Source organism: Sminthopsis crassicaudata, chromosome 2 (genome assembly GCF_048593235.1).
Source record: "Sminthopsis crassicaudata isolate SCR6 chromosome 2, ASM4859323v1, whole genome shotgun sequence".
NCBI classification, from domain to species: domain Eukaryota; kingdom Metazoa; phylum Chordata; class Mammalia; order Dasyuromorphia; family Dasyuridae; genus Sminthopsis; species Sminthopsis crassicaudata.
Window position 1 is genome coordinate 434,286,472 of NC_133618.1, and position 18,763 is coordinate 434,305,234.

At 39.8% G+C, this 18,763-nt stretch overlaps 2 protein-coding genes across 10 annotated transcripts in view; one reads left to right on the forward strand and one right to left on the reverse strand.

The window, feature by feature from the left end:
• UIMC1 (ubiquitin interaction motif containing 1) overlaps positions 1-10,271 on the reverse strand; it is a 142,672-nt gene extending 132,401 nt beyond the window's left edge. The window contains exon 1 of one of the 2 annotated variants that reach the window (XM_074292211.1): positions 10,181-10,271. The gene's annotated coding sequence lies outside the window, so the exon portion shown is untranslated. Of the gene's footprint in view, positions 1-9,968; positions 10,134-10,180 lie in introns of those variants that run through there. The other variant, XM_074292212.1, reaches the window with a different exon arrangement.
• Positions 7,120-18,763, forward strand: part of ZNF346 (zinc finger protein 346) — a 36,856-nt gene continuing 25,212 nt past the window's right edge. For 5 of the 8 annotated variants that reach the window (XR_012486709.1, XR_012486708.1, XR_012486710.1 and 2 more), the window contains exons 1-4: positions 7,120-9,520; positions 13,314-13,417; positions 15,515-15,610; positions 17,033-17,177. Coding sequence is in view for 5 of the 8 variants with exons in the window: in XM_074292220.1 (XP_074148321.1) it covers positions 9,463-9,520; positions 13,314-13,417; positions 15,515-15,610; positions 17,033-17,177 (403 nt within the window). In the remaining 3 variants the exon portion in view is untranslated. The other 3 variants (XM_074292221.1, XM_074292219.1, XM_074292218.1) reach the window with 3 other exon arrangements.

Sequence of the window (18,763 nt, forward strand, 5' to 3'; positions counted from 1 at the left end):
ATATATATATATATATATATATATATATATATATACTTTCTTGATCTGGTAATTTGTTACATATTTTGAATCCTCCCTGATGTTCTGCTGGGCACATAATTTTCATTTTTGTTTTACTTTTATTTTTACATTTTATATTTTGTTTCTTTTCTTTGTTTTTTCAAATTTAAAAAAAAAAAAAAAAGCAGCAGCAGCAGCCCAAAAGTTAGAGGAAGGAGGGAAGAATCACCTCACTTTACCCAGGGTAGACTTGCAGGAGTGACATTTCCTTAGCAATTTCCCACCCTTAGTTTTGTGTTTTTTAATTTTTCAGATATATTCTAAAGTATAATTGAATGTGTTTTCTTCCTAGTTCACATAAAATGAAAAGATAAGGATCAGTGAGAAATCATCAGTATAGCTTATTTTCAGAGATTTTGCTGGAGTTCTTGACAGGAGCAAAGTAACCAACTAATTTTGTAATAAATATATGGAATATTTCAGGCAAATGATTTTTTTTTTTTTTAATGCTGAGGCAATTAGGATTAAAGTGTCTTACCCAGAATCACACAGTTTTTTTTTTTGTTTGTTTGTTTTTTTGAGGCTGGGGTTAAGTGACTTGCCCACGGTCACACAGCTAGGAAGTGCTAAGTGTCTGAGACCAGATTTGAACTCAGGTCTTCCTGAATTCAGGACTAGTGCTCTATCCACTGCGCCACCTAGCTACCCCTGGAATCACACAGTTAAGAAGTGTTAAGTGTCTGAGATCAAATTTGAATTCAGGTCCTCCTGATTTCAGAGCTAATGCTCTATCCATTGCGCCACCTAGCTGCCCCCAAAAGATTTTTTTAAAATAGCTTAAAGACTGGACTAAAACTAAAAGGGCCTAGACCAATATGCAGGAAGAGAGATATTTGCTATCGTTACAGAAAACTTCTAAACTATATATACACTACAATATCGGTCCTTTATTCAAGAAAATAGAACCAATTCACCCAATTTTATAGATTGTATTCCACTACCATATGATCTAACATCATTTAATTTCATTACAATAATGAACTTGTATTTGTATTCCATTTCAGGACTGACAGAGAAATGATCTCTCAACTTTATGAATCAGTAAATGCATTACCACCATTGTGTTACAGATGGGGAAACAAGCCTGGAATCCAGTAGCCAGTCAATGACAGAGTTATAATGTATACACTGCTTTTCCAAGTCCAAAATCAATACAGCTCTTTCCATTCCACAACATTTCCTTCCAGAAAAGTTTCTCTGTTCCCCATTCTCAAGTTCTTAATTGGTTCATATAAATCCATCTTCCTTCCACATCCAACTCAAATGCTACCTTCTTCCATAAAGTATTCCTCAAACCCAACTACCACCTACCATCTGGAAATGACCTCTTCTTTAAGTTTTCATAGAGTTTTGGTTTTTTCCCTCTCCTTTGCATTTATTTCATTAGTCCATAAGCATTTATCAAATACCTACTACAGTGGTATAGTTATTTGTGTAGATGATATTTTCCCCACTACTGGATTGTCATAGCAAAATCTGCATTGTATCTCTCTTTTTATTCTGAGGACCTAGCACAGTCCATAAATGTTTCTTAAACTTGATGCTTTAAAATAATTGTTTGGACATGTAGACATATATTGTATTTAATTTATACTTTAACATATTTAACATGTATTGGTCAACCTGCCATCTGGGGGAGGAGGGGGAGGAAAGGAGGGGAAAAATTGGAACAAAAGGTTTGGCAATTGTCAATGCTGTAAAATTACCCATGCATATAAAAACTATAATTAATTTTTTTTAATTTAATGCTTTTTTGGCAAGAAGTATTTAACTAGAATTACAGATAGGATTTCAACAGGCAGATATTGGAAGGAAGAAACATCAAGAAAACTTTTATAAGTATAAAGTCAGAAAAGATATTTTCTAGAAAAATGAATACAATATCAAGATTAGTTTGCAAAAGCCAGTACCATTGATTGCTGAAGTTTCAGTTCCTCTAAAGAGGGGGACCCTGTCCAGGAAAAGTGTCAATACTTCCAAGCCTTAGGATAATTTCAAATTAACCAAACTGACAAAAAATTAATTTATAAATTAGAATTCTAATTACAACTTTACCATGAGTGACCACCTCTATCACCACCACCCTTTCCTCCTCTGATTGGAGGGTGAAGCCATGAACTCCAAATCTTATTTAAGGAAAGGAAAAAGGAATCTCATCTGGATAAACTTCTTGAAGCTTTCTCTGAATGACTTCACCATGTTCCTGGGTAGGATGATTCCTTTTCATCATTTTGTATGGCCCTGAATTTCATTAAAACATGTAACTACTATTGTAGAAATGCCACAAATCAATTTATCTACACCTTTTAAGTCAGAGTTGGGCTGGAACACAGATTAAATGACTTGTCCATGGTCATGTGACAAAGTATCAGAAGAAGCACTTGAACCCAGGTTTTTCTGATTCCAAAGTTAACCCTATATTCACTTCTATGCCAATCTCCATATATAGAGGATAGCTCAATGAATTGCCTTCTTCACTCAAAAGCTTTGTTTTCTCTACAAAATTACAATACCCTCTACTATTACAAAACTCTCTACTTTCTACCTAAAACTGGTTCTTGATTTAAGCTTTTTCAATATTTCTTTTTAAATCACCAAAAGTAGCTGCCATTAAAATTCTAAATGTGTTACAACCAACCAGATTTTAGCTTTTTCTATGCTGGTTTACATTATGAAGAGATGTCCTTATTTGAATAGGATAACTTGGACTTGATCAACCTAGGGAAATAGATTGCTTTTAATTCTCTACCTTTACAAAATCATTTCAGATAGGTAGAGGTGGATTACATCCTGGGATGAAGTCTACGTTGTATCTTTATCCTTTATGTTGATTCTTAATGTCTATTTCAGAAGGTTCATTTTATGACCCTATTTCCAAATGTTAGGGGTAGCTTCTGGTTAAGAATGAAAGCCTTTATGTACTATATAGCACTTCCTTATTAGGACATGCTTAAGACTCAAGTTCCCAAAACGAAAAGAATAAAGTCTTTTATATTGATGAGCTGATAATATAATAAGGAAGAGATTCTAAAATCTCTCCTTATGCCACTGTAGCTACTTTTTATCCTTTAGCAAGGTCTTTCCCCTGGGAACCAAGGCAGTAATGCACAGTGGAATGCTTGTTAGAAGATGGCCCCCAAGTGCCCATTTATCAAGAACAGAGTAGAAACTGAAAATGGCAAATTCGTGTTTTTTCTAGTAGTGTCAGTCCCCAACAAGATCCTAGATCTTGGCATTGTCTGGCATATCACATATAAGGTGGATCAAAGAATAAGACTAATAAAAATAAATATCCAGTATGGTGGCCAGGAATCATATTATTAAAATACAAAGGACTACAGTTTTGAATGCATTTCTTGGAGAACTGAAAACTATTTTGAGTATTTAATTGGACTGGGGGGATATTTTCTAAATCCATTACAAGTGATTTTAGCATTCAATCTTTCTGCAGTGCAGGAAAAATGCCCTTTTTGTGAGATCTGTAACTCTAATAAAAATATCTTTTATCTTCCTGTATTTCTGAGTAACTGGGATCCCAGTATTTACATGAATCCATGTGTTCATCAATATGGATATTCCCTCCAATTCTACGAGGACAAGTTTCAGAGCCTTGTCATTCTATGTAACTTACATTAATGTCTCTCTGTAAATTCTCTTTAGAGGATCCACCCAACATACTGGAGAACTTACTTTTAACTTAATATAATCCAGTTTCTCATTTATACTGTCAATTTGTTGACCACTGGACAAAGTTAACACATTTATATCTGGACCTAACACAGGCTAAAGCAGTCACTTCACTGCCACTATTTTCCCCTCAGATTTAGAAGGAAACAGGTCAGAACTCAGACTAAAACCCAAACTTCCTCAGCCAGACTTCTTCCAGGGTTATTGGCCCTACCTGCATCCAACCTATGCTCTGCAGCCACTACCAGAAAATCAGTCTTTAAGGATCCATGACCCATAATTTTTTGAGCATCATATAAACCCTTTCTCTTTGATAGCCATTGCTACTAAAGATTTTAAAAGAAAATTCTTATCCCCAAAGTCTTTTACAAACAAATGGTTCAACATTAGAAACTGATATGGCTTAGAAATAACATTAAAGAAAAAACATTATCTTCTGCTTTACCACTGCACCCAAAAGACTACAAGCCTTTACATTTGACTTGTAGATATATCTTTTAGACATATTTCCTATTGGACCAGGGACTATTTCTATATGAGCAGTTAGTACAGGAGTTTGCACATAGTCAGTGCCCAATAAATGTTTTCCCCCATTCATTCATCCTTTCATTTAGAATATGAACAATTAATTCAACAGTTGATTTTGTAGACTAAAAATTCTTAACAATTCTGCATCTTTCTAACAGTCATTATCACTATGGAAATAGAAAGAAGCTGCACAAGACTGAATACTATTTTGTATCTTATGTTTATCTCCAGAGCAAACATCACTACACTTAATTAGTAGGATCACTGAACCTCTGAACTCAGTAACCTTTCACAGAATCTAGGGATCTTTTCAATCCAATTTTTCTTTAACCTTCACTTCACAAAGATAAGAGGGGGAAAGAGGGTGCACCTGATGGCCTAGTGGATAGAGCACCTGCCCTGAAGTCTGGAGGACCTGAGTTCAAATGTGATCTCAGACACTTTTAACACTTCCTAGCTGTGTAACCCTGGGCAAGTCACTTAACCCTAACCGCCTCAGGGGGGGAAAAAATTACAAAGAGAACAGAAGAGATCCTCCCTCCCTCCCTCTCTCTCTCTCTCTCCCTCCCTCCCCCTCTTCCCCTCTCCCTCTCTCTATATATAGAATCCAAATTCGCACATCCATTTGCTTCAAAGAAAATTTGTCCTAATGATTACTTTTTTCCCCCAAGGTCAGAATTAGGAGTCTGACTTAACTGTCACTACAAGTGTAGCAAAGCTCCAACCTGTTCTTTATATTCTTATCAAATTAATCTTCCTTAGGCGCAAATATGATGTCATTCTTCTGCTCAAAAATTCTCAGTGGTTTCCTCTTATCTGCCAACTATCCATTCTTTAAATACCACCTCCTTCAGGAGATTTTGTCTGATGCCCAGGTCCATACATTCCAACTCCACACCCCTCACATTGTACTTTTGTGACAACTCAGTATCTGCTGTGTAATATTAAGTTATATCTATATCATGCCCCTAAATTATAATTTTGATAAAATTAGCAACTGTATCTTGTTTTATATATTCACAAATTTAGAGTTTTCTTCAGAATAGACAAAAGAAATATTCTTTGAAAGATTTGTGCCCTAGAAGCTGAGAGCTTTTTTTTTTTTTCACCAATATCCAAATTCACATATATACAGGATAAATTCAACATAACCTTAAGAAGGAAAGTACTAAGGTTAAAGACTCAAAAAAAGCTTGTTCTAAAAGGCAGGACTTTTACTAAGACTTGAAGTAAGCCAGGAGGTAGAGATGAAGAAGAGAACACAACAGCATGATGGACATCTGGTAAAATGCTCACAGTAGGGAAATGGAACATTGTGTGAGGAATAGTAAGGTAGCTAATGCATCAAAGAGTAAGGTATACAAGGAGTGAAAAAACAGGTCAGATTATAAAGGTCTTAAATGTAAAAGATTTTATATTTAGTCATGGATAGGAACTATTGTTTGTCCTTCATTCTAGAAAGAGACCATGTCTTCAGAGGGGAATTTAAGTGAAGGAAGGCTGTGCAAAGTCATCAGCCCTCACTTTCTGCTCCAGAGTTATCTAGATTCAGTGGCAGGATAGAGAGCAGGGTGACTAGAAATTGTTCTAAATGCAATGTGAGATAGCTTGGCTTTTTCTAAGCTAAGATCTTTACGATCTGTTTGACTTGGGCAATGCCCAATCAGTGATTAAAGACAGGTAAGAAATGAAGCAAAGAATGGCCTCTTTTACCTAGTTAAAAAAAAAAAAAAATTCAATCTAAGAGGGGGAAAAAAAACCTCATTTTGCTGCCAAAATAGAAGCAATGGCTATTTACTTTAACCTGCAGGGGCTTGGTCTGGGACCTAATATAAGCTAATCAGAACCAGATGATCTGAATTTAAGACATAGGGCTTAAGAAATCCAACCCAATACAGCCTTGGAAGGTTTCAGAAAAAAAAAAAAAATTTACAATCCTTTGAGCATAGCACCCACAGGTAAGGGTATGCAACCCCATGCAAAAAGATTACATGTCAAAATATTTATAGCAGCCCTTTTTGCTGTGGCAAAATACTGGAAAATGAGAGGATGCCCATCAATTGGGGAATAACTGAATAAACTGTGGTATATAAATGTAATACTATTGTTCAATAAAAAATGACAGATTTCAGAAAAACTTGTACAAACTGATGCAAAGTGAAATAAGTAGACTTTGTGGCGACAAGGAATTAGAAATAGAATGGATGTGCATCAATTGGAGATTGGCTGATTTATTCTATAAGAAATGAGCAGTTTCTCAATAAAGTGATTGATAGAAAGTGCAAACACATCCACAGAGAATTATACAGGCAATGTGGTTCTTTTCTCCTCGATTTGTATTTTAAGTGTCATTATAATTTTTTTCCTCTCAATAGTATATTGCTTTTCCAAATACAAGTAGAGACAGTTTTCAACATTCATTTATGCAAAATTGTGTTCCAAATTTTCTCCTTCTGATATAGGTTAAACATGTACAATCCTTTTAAACATATTTCCATGTTAGGAGGAAAAAAAACAAAACATCAAAATGGGGGGGGGAGGGAGTGCCCACAAACCATAAGAACAAAAAAGAACAAAAAATACTATGCTTTGATCCCCATTCAGTTTCCATAGTTTTCTCTGGATACAGATGGCGTTTTGCATCCTAAGACCATTGAAATGGTCTTAATCACTTCATTGCTGGGAAGGGCCAAGTCCATCATAGTTGATCACATAATCTTGTTACTTAGTATGAAATTTTCTTGGTTTTGCCCACTTCACTCAGCATCAGTTCAAATAAGTTCTTCCAGGCTTTTCTGAAAAGAATCTTGCTCATCTTTTTTAAAAAAAATTATTTAATTTTTATTTTAATAGTATTTTATTTTTCCAAATACATGCAAAGATAGTTTTCAACATTCACTTTTGCAAAACCTTGTGTTCCAAACAGTTTGGGTACATGTTCAACTCAAATAGCTGGAAAAGCTAAAACAAAAGTTTGGGTGTAATTTTTTTTTTTTTATTATAGCTTTTTATATACAAAATATCTGCATGGGTAATTTTTCAACTTTGACCCTTGCAAAAACTTCAACTTTTCCCTTCCTTCCCTCCACCCCCTTCCTTAGATAGCAGGTAATTTGTTTGTAATTTTTAAAAATGTTTATGAATGAGAAAGCTAGATAATACATTGGGAAAGAAACGAAAGCTATTAAAAAAAAATTAAGTTAGCATAAGAGCTACAAAACCTCATCCAAGATAAGATTAAAGCAATGTCAAAAGACTGGGGGAAAGAAATGAAAACGTATCTCATAGTAAAAACAGATTTGAATAACAAATTAAGGAGAGATCTTGAGGAAAACTGGACTTAGAAGCTGCTACAAGTGAGCTTTTGGTTTTGAGTTGGAAGGAATTCTCCTTAAAACTTTAGACAAAGTAGGTGGGCCAAATAGCACGGGTAACCAATTGGCATTTAGGGTCAGGGGAAAAAAGTTTTTATACCACAATTTTGGCTAAGCTATGTAGGAAATGCAACCAACCTTACTGTACCTGGATGGCTTCACCCTGCCCCACCCCCATCCTAACTGCCCTGATTGGCCCCTGCCTCCCCAGGATATCTCGTTAGCAATGGTAAGGCTGCTAATAGCAATCTTTCAGGCAGCAAACTATCCTAACTACAGGAACTGTTAAATAGCAACTTAGTTACCTGGCTTCAGGGAACAGTTTAAATGCCATGCTCCTTCTGTGGGTTCAGCAAGTCTAAACACTTATTTTAGTGATTTTAGAAAATGCTTATATTAGTACTTTTCATAAACTTGTCTAGGTCCTAGCCCCAGGGTCCGGCATATCTCCTAAAAACTATTGGAAAAAAACCCTCTAAAAATCATATTTGAAGAAATCTGCCCCAAACTTTCAGAAACAAAGAAAAAAAAAAAAAGGTTAATTATAAGATAAGGATTTCCTTCTCTTTTGTTCTCAGTGAGAACTGAAAAGAGGGCAGGGACTACTCTACTACATTCTGGCAGATTAAAAAAAATAAAATTTAATTAAAAGGGAAACACCATCAATACCAGTTTGGGAGAATAACAAACTACGCCCTTAGGAAAGCTAGGGAATTTTCACACTGCTTAAAAGTACTGAAACGGGGGCGGAAAGTACTCCTAATTGGGGCGCCACGGCTGAGGCCGGGAGGCGGATCCCCCCGACGTCTCCGATCGGTTGTCGGATGTGGCTGGCTTCGGTCACTGACCACAGAAGGGCAGTCACCCGCACTACCCGCCGGGTAGTTCGCATAGAGCCTAAGTGGGAATGGACTTTTTTTTGAAACTGGAATAATTGGGGTTTTTTTGTCTTCCAGAAGGAACTCTTCAGCCGTGAGTTGATAAAGTTCGCATCGCGCTCATTGGCGCCGTTTTGGGATCGGAGTCAGCTAGAATTTCCTCTTGGTGAGCTCCACGCCCCGCCCGATCACTGCAAGCCACAAGTGGCTGTACAGACCGGATTTAAAGAGCAGTAGCAGCGACAGCAAGAGTTGGTTCTCAGCGGGGCGCAGCGACCTGTCAGTGCTTCCTGCAGATTTTTAGGTGTGCCACACCCCGCCTCGCATGGCACCTGCTTACAAGGGCCACCTTCCAGAACGGAACAGAATGTGTTTTAAAAAAAAACAAAACGTATTCGGTCTTTGTCCTCTAGTCACCTCTCGCGGGGTCCGTGCCCAGCGGGTACCTAGTTTTTAGTCATAGGGGAAGGGCGGGGGAACGGCGCCCCGAGGTCACCTGAGCTGTTTCTCGGGTTCCTTTTGGGTGCGACTTTAACCAAAGCCTCCCCCCCCCCAACCGGTCTGTCTCCCCAGCTGTATGCTGTGGCGGTTGAGCAGCTAATTTCTGCTGGTCCCGCTGGCTTTTAAGATCGGCTAGTTCTCTGAAACACGGTCTCAATACACGTCGTAGAATCTGTGAAACCCTTCGAAAGACTCCGGCGTTCCCCGGGGGCCAGCACACCGAGCCGCCCGCACATCTCGCGAGATAAGGCTTCGGCGGCCGCCGCCTGAGATCTCGCGGTTGCAGCAGCCTTGGTGGCGGGGAGAGGAGGAAAAAAATAATAAAAATAACACGGCCCTTGTTCTCGCGAGATCCGCGGCCCGAGCTGGGATTTGGGTCTCGGGACAGGGGCTGAAGCCGGTTCTGGCTGTGCTCAGCGGGGTCTTCGGGGAAGATGGCGGACGTGTCCGGCAACAACGGTGACGCGGCGGGCCCCGTGGGGAAGGAGGCGGGTGAGTCTCGGGGCGGGCTTGAGGCCGACGGAGGCGCTTTGTTTACTGTGTTCCCCGGGGCCCATTCATTCCGCCCCCTCCTGGGGAGGGCAGTCGGGGCTGCCCGGGGAGACCGGCCCGCCCCCAGCCTCACCTGGACACCCGCCTTCCCCTCTGAGCCCCATCTCCGGCCTCACCTGGATGCCTTCCCCTTTGCCCAAGCCCTAGTGTCTCGGCTCACCGTTAACTGCACCCAGCTTTCAATCCCGATCCCCTGAGCTTGGCCCTCCCAGGACTGACCCCAGCTCTCCCGGACCCCTGACCCCTCACCTCACCCTAACCTCCACCTAGACACCAACCCCCACAGGACCCGTAGGGGTCCGGCCTGTTCCGCGCAATCTCAGTGCAGCCTCACGTGGAGGGTTTCGCCCTCGCCCCATCCTAACTGCCCTGACCGGCCCCGCCTCACCTGGACAGCCTACTCCCGCGCGCGCGCGCGCGGGCCTGCGCCCTCTTGTTCCCGGAGCTCCCGCCGCACGGTATAGCCTCTGTCCCCACTGACCCTCACCCGGACCTCGTAACTCGCGCGCGGAGGGCAGGAGAGGGGATGGTAGCCAGTGAGCCTCATCTCCCACTGCCTCTTTCCCCCAGCCTAACTGCCTGGGCAGCCCCTTAGCTCACCTGGACTTCATAGCCCGCGGGGAGAGGAAGGCGCACGGGCCACGGAGCTCCAGTCCGACTTCTTTTATATCCCCGCCCTACCCCCACCCCCGCCTAACTGCCCTGACTGGCCCCCACCTTCATCTGGACGTCGCGCCGTACTGAAGTGCGCAGGGGGCACAGCCCATTCCCCAGGAGCCCGTGTCTCACCTGTCCATCTAAGCTGAGCACAACCCCCTGCCCTCCCAGCCTCACCTGGAGGCCACGCCTGCAGCCTCCTCCTTACCGCCCAGCACCTCCTCTCCCTGATCCCAGACCTTGATGTACCATCAGCTACACCTGGTTAACACTCCCTGCTGGCCAGACAACTTCATATTCATGGACGCCTGTTCCTTGCTGTCTTGACTCCGCCTCAGCTGCTCCTGGAGATAGCAAACCCTGACTTCTCTGATCCTGCGAAATGTCTTGGCCCAGCCTTCTTCTCCACTCTTCCAACCTTATTTCTTGAATCCTCTTCCTCGTCCATGTTCTTGCTTTCCATGAACCACCCCCCTCCAGGCTCTTCTGTTTTCCCCCTTCAGGCTCTTCTGTTTTCTCTCTCTGGCATGTTTCCCTTCCAAGGGTCCACTACCAGTTCTTTCCTCACATCTTACCCGGCTGAAACCAGCTCCAGCCTCTAGCCAGATCTACCAGGCACTTAGACAAGTTTCCTGCAAACATTAATTCTCCCACCTCAGATTATCAGATCGGTCTTACACTTTAGCAGTACTGCCCCTTTTTCAGTTCTAGGATTAATATATCATCCCTCATCCCCATCCTGTTTTATGGAAATCTAAACTTTCTTACCTTCCTCTGTTCTAGCATATCTTCCTTGTGTCAGTACTTTGAATGGGCAGCTTGACTCCCTTTTCTGCATCTTTCTACCTTTCCTTTTCTAGGCTGTGGACCCTTTAATACTAGGGTAGGAGAGTTCAGTCTAGAAAGGCTAATTAGATAGGCCAGTAATTAGTTATGTAAGTCAGACTGTGTAAGATCATAAAGGGATTCTAACTAAGTGCTTTGTGAGTTCTTTCTCATATTTTGAAGACAATGAAATAGTTTTGTAGAGAAGGTTTGAAATCTAGGCTTTGAAGTACGGATAAGAATTTAACAGAATTTAGCAAGGGCAATCAGATTTTCTTCCTTCATAAATAAATAAATCAAGGTCACAAATTAGACAATGGCAAAACCAGAGAGGAAACTGTAGGACCAGTTGGTGACTTTCCAACTTAGTGCTTCACTCCTTCTTCCTCCCCCATTCCTCCCCTTCCCCCCCACTTCCCAGCTACCTTCCTTTATGGGAAGTCAATTTCTATGGCTTGTTAGAAGAACAAGATGAATGTAAAGTCTTACACATGGGTAACAAAATGTCATTGTCATAAATATAAAAGTAAGAGGATGGCTAGGCAGCTGTTTATCCAAAAAAGATCTGGGGACTTAGAGTACGCAATAAGCTCTCTGAAGTCACCATGTGCTATGGTAGCTTAGGAAGTTAAAATAAACTTAGTTTACAATATTTTGACATGCAAGAATTGGGAAACGATAGTCTTGCTGTACTCTACTCTGCTGTGACCACATCCAGTGCCTCATTTTAAAAAACATTGGAAAGCTCAAGAGCACCCATATAAGGGCAAAGGATGGTAAAGGGCCTCTAATCATATCATAGGGGGATTGGTTAAAGAACTAAGAATAGTCTATCTTGGAGAAGAGAGAGGAAACATTATGTCTTCAAGAATTTGGGGGACTATTACTTGGAAAATAAACTTAGTTTGATCTGGGGTCAAGAACTAGAAACAATGGGTGAAAACTTCAAGACAAATTTGAGGAAAACATTCCTAACCATCACACTCTCCAAAAATGGAATCTGCTATCACGGTTATTGCATAATAACCACTTATGGAATTAGTGGAGGTTCTTTTTGTTAAGATACAATTTAGATTAGATAGTCTTTGAAGTAAGTCTTTTTTAACTTGGAGAATGTGATGCTTTTTCAGTAGTTTGAGAAAGAGGAAAAAAATCTAGACCATGATGGGGACAGCAGAAATAAATTGATTTGGGGGTTGTTGTGAAGGTAACACCAGGACTTGGCTACTGATGAATATGAAGAAGAAAGAGAAATCAGAGAGGACTGAGTTTTTGATTCTGCATGGGTAGTTGATGGTGCTGTTCTGAAGTTCCTCATATTTGGCATTTCATCCCTAACTCTATGCCTTTGTATGGTGCTAACTTTCCTTATCTCCAATTCTGGATCAGGCTTCACCTTGTACATAAAAATTTTCCTGATTTTTTTCCCCAATTGTTAGTGGCCTCCCTCCTTGAATACATTGCATTTAATTACATTCTTGTTATTCCATATTCTGTGTATACTTTCAAGTATACATGTTTCCCAGAGACAAGGGAAATAGGCCAGAGCCAGTGAATCTTACTTGGCTATGCAACTTCTTAATAATTCTGTTGAAATCAAATTTAAAAACACTCAATGGTAGTGTGACTGGACACATCACTTAACTTCTCTGAATCTCAGTTTTCTCATATGTAAAATGCAAATTTTTTTCCTACTTGGTAGAAGATGTTCTGTTTTTTAAAGTTTTATTGATTGCTTGTTTTTACAGAAAACATTTCTAAATCCCACTGTATTATAGAATTTTATCTTACAGCAAACAAAAACAAGCAAAATCAAATGATACAGCTAATGCATTGGAAAAGAGTAGACATATCCCACACCAGTGCTTCCTCATCTCCCAACTAAGGAGAAGGAAGTGTCAGGAATGCTTTCTGTAAACCTTAAACTATGAAAGCAATGTGATTTATTATTTGTAGTTTTCAGGGATAACTATACAATCCTATCCCAGGTAAAATGGAAAATGTTTATCAAAGACATCAAAGAATTCTTAACATCTTTGACAGAACTGTAAAAATTAATTCAGGCCTCTGGTTTCCCAATTTGATATCCTGCCTGCCTTTATAAGGAAATCCAGAACATCATGAGACTGTTTTTGCTTTTGTACTGTCAGTAGAGAGGATATACTGATCAATTGTGAAGGGGACAGTATCATGTTATGACTTTGTGGGATAGGTATGAGACAATTAACATGACTTTTCTTTTCCTCCACAGTAGATCGAATGATTCGAGAGAACAACCATCTATTCACAGATGTCCAATGTAAAGTGTGCAATGCAGTACTCATTTCAGAGTCCCAGAAACTCGCTCATTACCAGGTATCATGAAGTATCCATTTAAGAAAACCTTAGTTACTCCATAGACCCATTTACAAGTTGTTCAGAAGTAATAGAAGGAAGACCTGACTTCCATTTCTAGCTTTTCTTCATCTTAGCCAGTTTGAAAGGTGACATTCCCTGTTAGCTTTTTTGGATCTAATCTTTGTATATCCAAAGATGATGCAATAATTCAACCATGAGTCTTGGGCATCATTGACTTTAAATTATATTCCCAGGTATACTAATTTCTCTTCTTTGAGCAGAGCAGGGAAAGCTTGCTTGCCTGTGGTCCCAGGCCCTTTTGCCTTGTACTCTTTTATTGAATCCCAAGCCAAAACTCCAAGTCTCTTGGACTTTCCTGGCCTCTGAGCTTTCTTGACTGAGTTCAGTCTGCCATGCAAGAATTCTGTTTATCTGTTGTTCTGCTATTTCAGGGTACCCTGGTTCCAATATCCATTTTTAATTGCTTCCCTTCTAGTGTCATTAAACTCTCCAGAAACAAGAGTTGATATATCTAGGGTTTCTTAACAAGGTAAAGGAGATCATATATTAAAAATTCAAGGGTAGATAAATTAGAAATATCTAAAAGATAAATTACTTTGTTCTAGGCTAGATTGCCCTCATTTTGCAAAACTGTCTTATGCTAAAGTTTTCCCAGGCTAATCCAAATGGTCCCTTCTGTATGTATCCCCATTCCTTCTGAAGGGAATATCCCAAATGAAAATGAAATTTTCCTATACTGAATTTGAGGGTTTTCCCTCCCTTCTCTACCCTCAACCTCTGGACATAGCACATTGTCCAGTCTTCTGATCTCAACACCATCTTCAAGTTAACCAGGAAGATATCAAATGATCACATTTAGATATTTAGGTATATTTAGATATATGCTTTCACATCTACCCCTCCTCCCTTTTAAGGAAGAGAGACAGCCTGGAATAGTGGGAAAACCTCTACAATAGCTATCAGACAACTAGGTCAAGTTCCTGCATAGCCAGTTCGATGAATTCAATTTCCAGGACAAGTGACTTCCCCTCCCAAAACCTGTCTGTCTTCTGTAAGGATGCGGTTCCTGCAAAACAAGAGAAAGGAATTGTAAGGATCCTTTAAAAGGGCGGCCACAGTGCAACAGGAGATTGAGTGGCCAAGAAGTAATCTCTGTGGATATAGAACTGCCTGTGGGTGGGATCCTGGTCATATTGAGATAGCTTCGTAATGGGTGACGGCTCTCTCGCTGGTTGGCTGTGCATGTGAGACCTCACAGGCCCTTTATAAGCCCACTGCAAACAGCAAGTCGCTCTCTTTAACCTGGCTCCCTAGCCTGGGGTGGCCGAGCTAAGCTGATGGATAGCCCAGAGAGGTAAGGAGTTTGGTAGTGAACACGTGGGATTTCAGACCAGGTGTTCACTAGGGAGTTAACAAGTCAGGGCATTATGTGAGTAGTTATAATAAAGGCTTTTAAGATTACACGTGGCTGTTCTTGAGCGTGCTATCAGTTATTAAACTATAGATTCAAGAGATCGTGGCCAGAGACCTTTGAAGGCCTCAGAGGAGGCGAGCTGGGTAGAGTTGGCACTGCAAAGGTCAGTGGTCGAAGGTACTCTGTTGGGCCTAGGACAGACTGGTAATAGTAACTGCCAGGAGGGCATATTACAGTCTTCCATCTGTAAAATTGGAGAATAGGCTAAGTGATTTCTAAAATCTCTTCCTATTCTGATGTCCTTTCATTCTATTTAACAGATACAGAAATAAAAATAATCAAATAAGATTTTACCTCAGATAGAACTCAGACCAGTACAGTGGGCAATCTCATGTTCACAGTGCCTTTGCAGTATGATCTTAGGTGACAACTTTCGGATGCCTGATTTTCTCCATATTATATCTGTTCCCGCAATTAATAATTATTATGAAAATGAATTGGGTTTTTTTTGTTTGTTTTTTTTTAATATAAGAATTATTATTGTATTGTTGTTATAAGAATGTTTTAGTTTGAGGCCCTTGGAGAAATGTTCTAGATAAATAAATGTGTTAGCCAGGTACTATTCTGACATTTGGATAAAGAGAATATTTTTAATTTTCTTTCTCTTGGGTTCTTTACAGAGCAAGAAACATGCAAACAAAGTGAGGAGATACACATCTATTCACAAAGAGGAGGAATTTAATGGTGGAAAAAAATTGAAGCTAGATTCAGAACAGGTAATAATAGCAGGCCTCCCACAGTAAGGTAGACCTATCAAAACAAAATATTCCCCTTCTGGAGTAAGTTCCAACACGGAAAGGAACTAATTTGGTGAGGGCTCATTTGCTTTCTCAATAATATATGAGTACCAGTATTCCTCAGAGGTTGTGGGAAGGCTCCCAGGTAACAAATGATCAGAATAGCAATCTGAAAACATGATTCCTCTTGTCAGAACACCTCATTTCTCAAGTGTCCCAGTACAAGGAATGAGGAGACACATTGGAAGTCCAGGTTTATGGTCTTCATTTCATTTCTATTTAAAAAGGAGTAAATTCTGAGTTTGTAATAGTTGTGACAAGGTACTTCTATGGAACTGTTATGATTAGGATCTACTTAGATGTTATGTATGATTGCCCTGTCATTTGCTACCTGTTTGACCCTAGGCAAGTCATTTGATGCATCTAGACCTGAGTTGCTTCATTTATACAGTGAAGGAGTTGGATTAGATGACCTCCAAGGTTCCTTTCCATTTTAAATTCTGTCGGTGGAAATCACAGTAACATCACGAACAATGGCTATTCTTATAATTCACACCACCTCAACTATTGCTCTCTCTGTTAATGTAATTCCTACCAAGCTCAGACGGACTTTTATACTCTGCTCCCCAATCCGGAAAACTCCATTCATCTCTCTCCAAATCCAGAAGTTTGTCTTCTCTCTTCCCCAGCCATTTAACTGTGGGCCTGGGGCTTCTGTCTGAATCAGGAGTGCAGAGATCATGGGCAAGGCTTTAAGGCCTGAAGTTATTGAGAGTCTGCATGGTTAAGTTTCCTCTCTGATTTGCTTCCTAATCTATGAAAGGCAATTATCTGTCAGATAAGAGTGGAGAGGAAGAGAGAGTGGAGGAGATCTGTGGGGCAAGATATTGGGGAAGAGGAGTAGTTGAGGGACTGTCATAAAAAAAAAAAAAAAAAAAAAAAAAACCAACTGGATTTGGAGTTAGAGGACCTAGATTGAAATCACAAATTTGCTGCTCAATGCCTTTGTGACCTTGGACAAATCACCAAACCTCTCTGGGCCTCAATTGCCTAATTCTTCTCTTATAAAATGAAGGAGTTGTTCTAAATGTTTTTTAAGGTTCCTTCTAGCTCAGAATCCTATTACTCCTTCATCCTTGCTTTGCCTCGCTTACAGGACTGTTGAGAGACTCAAATGAGCACTTTAAAAAGTTATCAATTATTGTATATATAAGAGGGAGCATTATTATTGAGCCATTTGTTCTTCTGCCTACCTTAAGGTTGCCTTCTTTGAACACTCAAGCCAGGATTAAAAAAGATAAGGCCAGGGCCCTGTAGATAGAAGGTGGGGTGGAATTGTCTTGTTTTGTAGCCTGGTCCCCATAATAGCCAGTAAAAGGCACCGTTCTCCCTCCTGAGCAGGAGAGCAGCCATAGCGATGACAGGGATCGGTGCTGTGCCATCTGCAACATGACCTTTTCTTCCCCCATCGTGGCCCAGTCTCACTACCTGGGGAAGACCCATGCCAAGAACATGAAGTTGAAGCAGAGTAACTCCCAGGCGGAAGGTACTGCTCTTTCTCTGCACCGTCTTCATGCCTGAGGATGGGATGGGGCTAATGGTCAGAATGAAATTTTGTGGGGAATGGCTTAAAAATAATCATGAAGCAAGGGCAGCTCTACTCAATCAAATTGTTCATTCAGAAGATAAGTAAGCACCTGTTGTAAACAAGGGCTGATCTAGTACTAGGGATGTAAAGATAGAAATAGCAAAGATCTTGCTCTCACAGAGTTTACAGCCTAATAGAGAAGGACATTTAGGCTGGAGCACGAAATAATGACAAATACCTCTGCTTCAGTGGGAGAGTGAGATAAGTGCAAAGGAGATTTTCCTTTTACCAGGAGAGTCAGAGAAAATATCATAGAATGAAACATCTGAGTTGAGCTTTAAAGGGAAAGATTTCAGTTGATTTAAGATGGAAGAAAAGAAGAGAGAAGGCTTCCAAGTTTGGAGGTTGTTATGAACAAAGACATAAACTCAAGAGAGTAAGATAAAGATGGAATGAATGAGTGAAAGTTCAAAGTGTTAAGTAAGGCAAGTTTTCTTAACTTTTGTAGGTTGGAGCCATACCATATATATATATATATATATATATATATATATATATATATCACACACCTTGAATTCTAGGTTCAATGATTTATGCTTTATTTGGTAAAGGCAGAGGAGCCACTTAAGGTTTTTGAGTAGCAGAGTGATGTTATACAAAGCATTTTATAAGCAGATTATTCAGTTTGCAGTGAAAAGGATAGATAAAATTGACTAGATTTGGGAAGATTAACTAGAAAGCTAAATAGCCAAGACAAGAACAAATTTAATTCAACCAACATTTAGTACTAATACAAGGTACTGTGCTAGAAATGCAAAAATTAAAACTTTAATGTCCTTTCCCTCAAGGAGCTTATATTCTAATAGGGGAATATGATCTTTACAAAGAAAAATGTGATATAGAGTATAATGTGAAGTACAAAGTAAAAAAGGAGACATTTTCAGCAGACAAAATCAAGCAATGCTTTTTGGAAGAGTTGGTGTCTGAACTGATCTGAGTTTTAAAGAAAGGGAAGGCTTCTGAGGGAGAGAATGAAAAGGATATTTATTGGGAGCACTGAGAAGGCCTGTTAGAGAAGCAGAAGACTGTGGTAAGTTTAGGTGATTTGCTAGTAGTATAGTTTGGAAGATAAGAGTGAATGATGGGTAATAATATGAAGTAATACTCTGTCAAGGTAATTGTAGCCAGATTCAGATCTGAGGTCAAAAAAAAAGTATTGTATATTCCAAGCATGGGGAAGACTTCTTAGTGCTAATGTCCAAAAACAGAAGGTGAAGGTTCAAGTTTGAAGAACTGTAGGTAATTGAAATTGGGTAGAACATACACAGTAAAGGAGAATTGTATGAAATAAAGCTAGAAAAATGGGTAGAAACAAGATTGCTGAGGGCCTTATTTATTAAGATTATCTTTTTCTTTATGTAGTGGGGAGCATTAAAGGTTTTTGAGCTGGCGAATGACATATTAAGACCTGTGCCTTGATAATAATTTCAGCAGCTTCGGAAGATTGATCAGAAAAAGAGACTGGACACAGATAGAGTATTGTT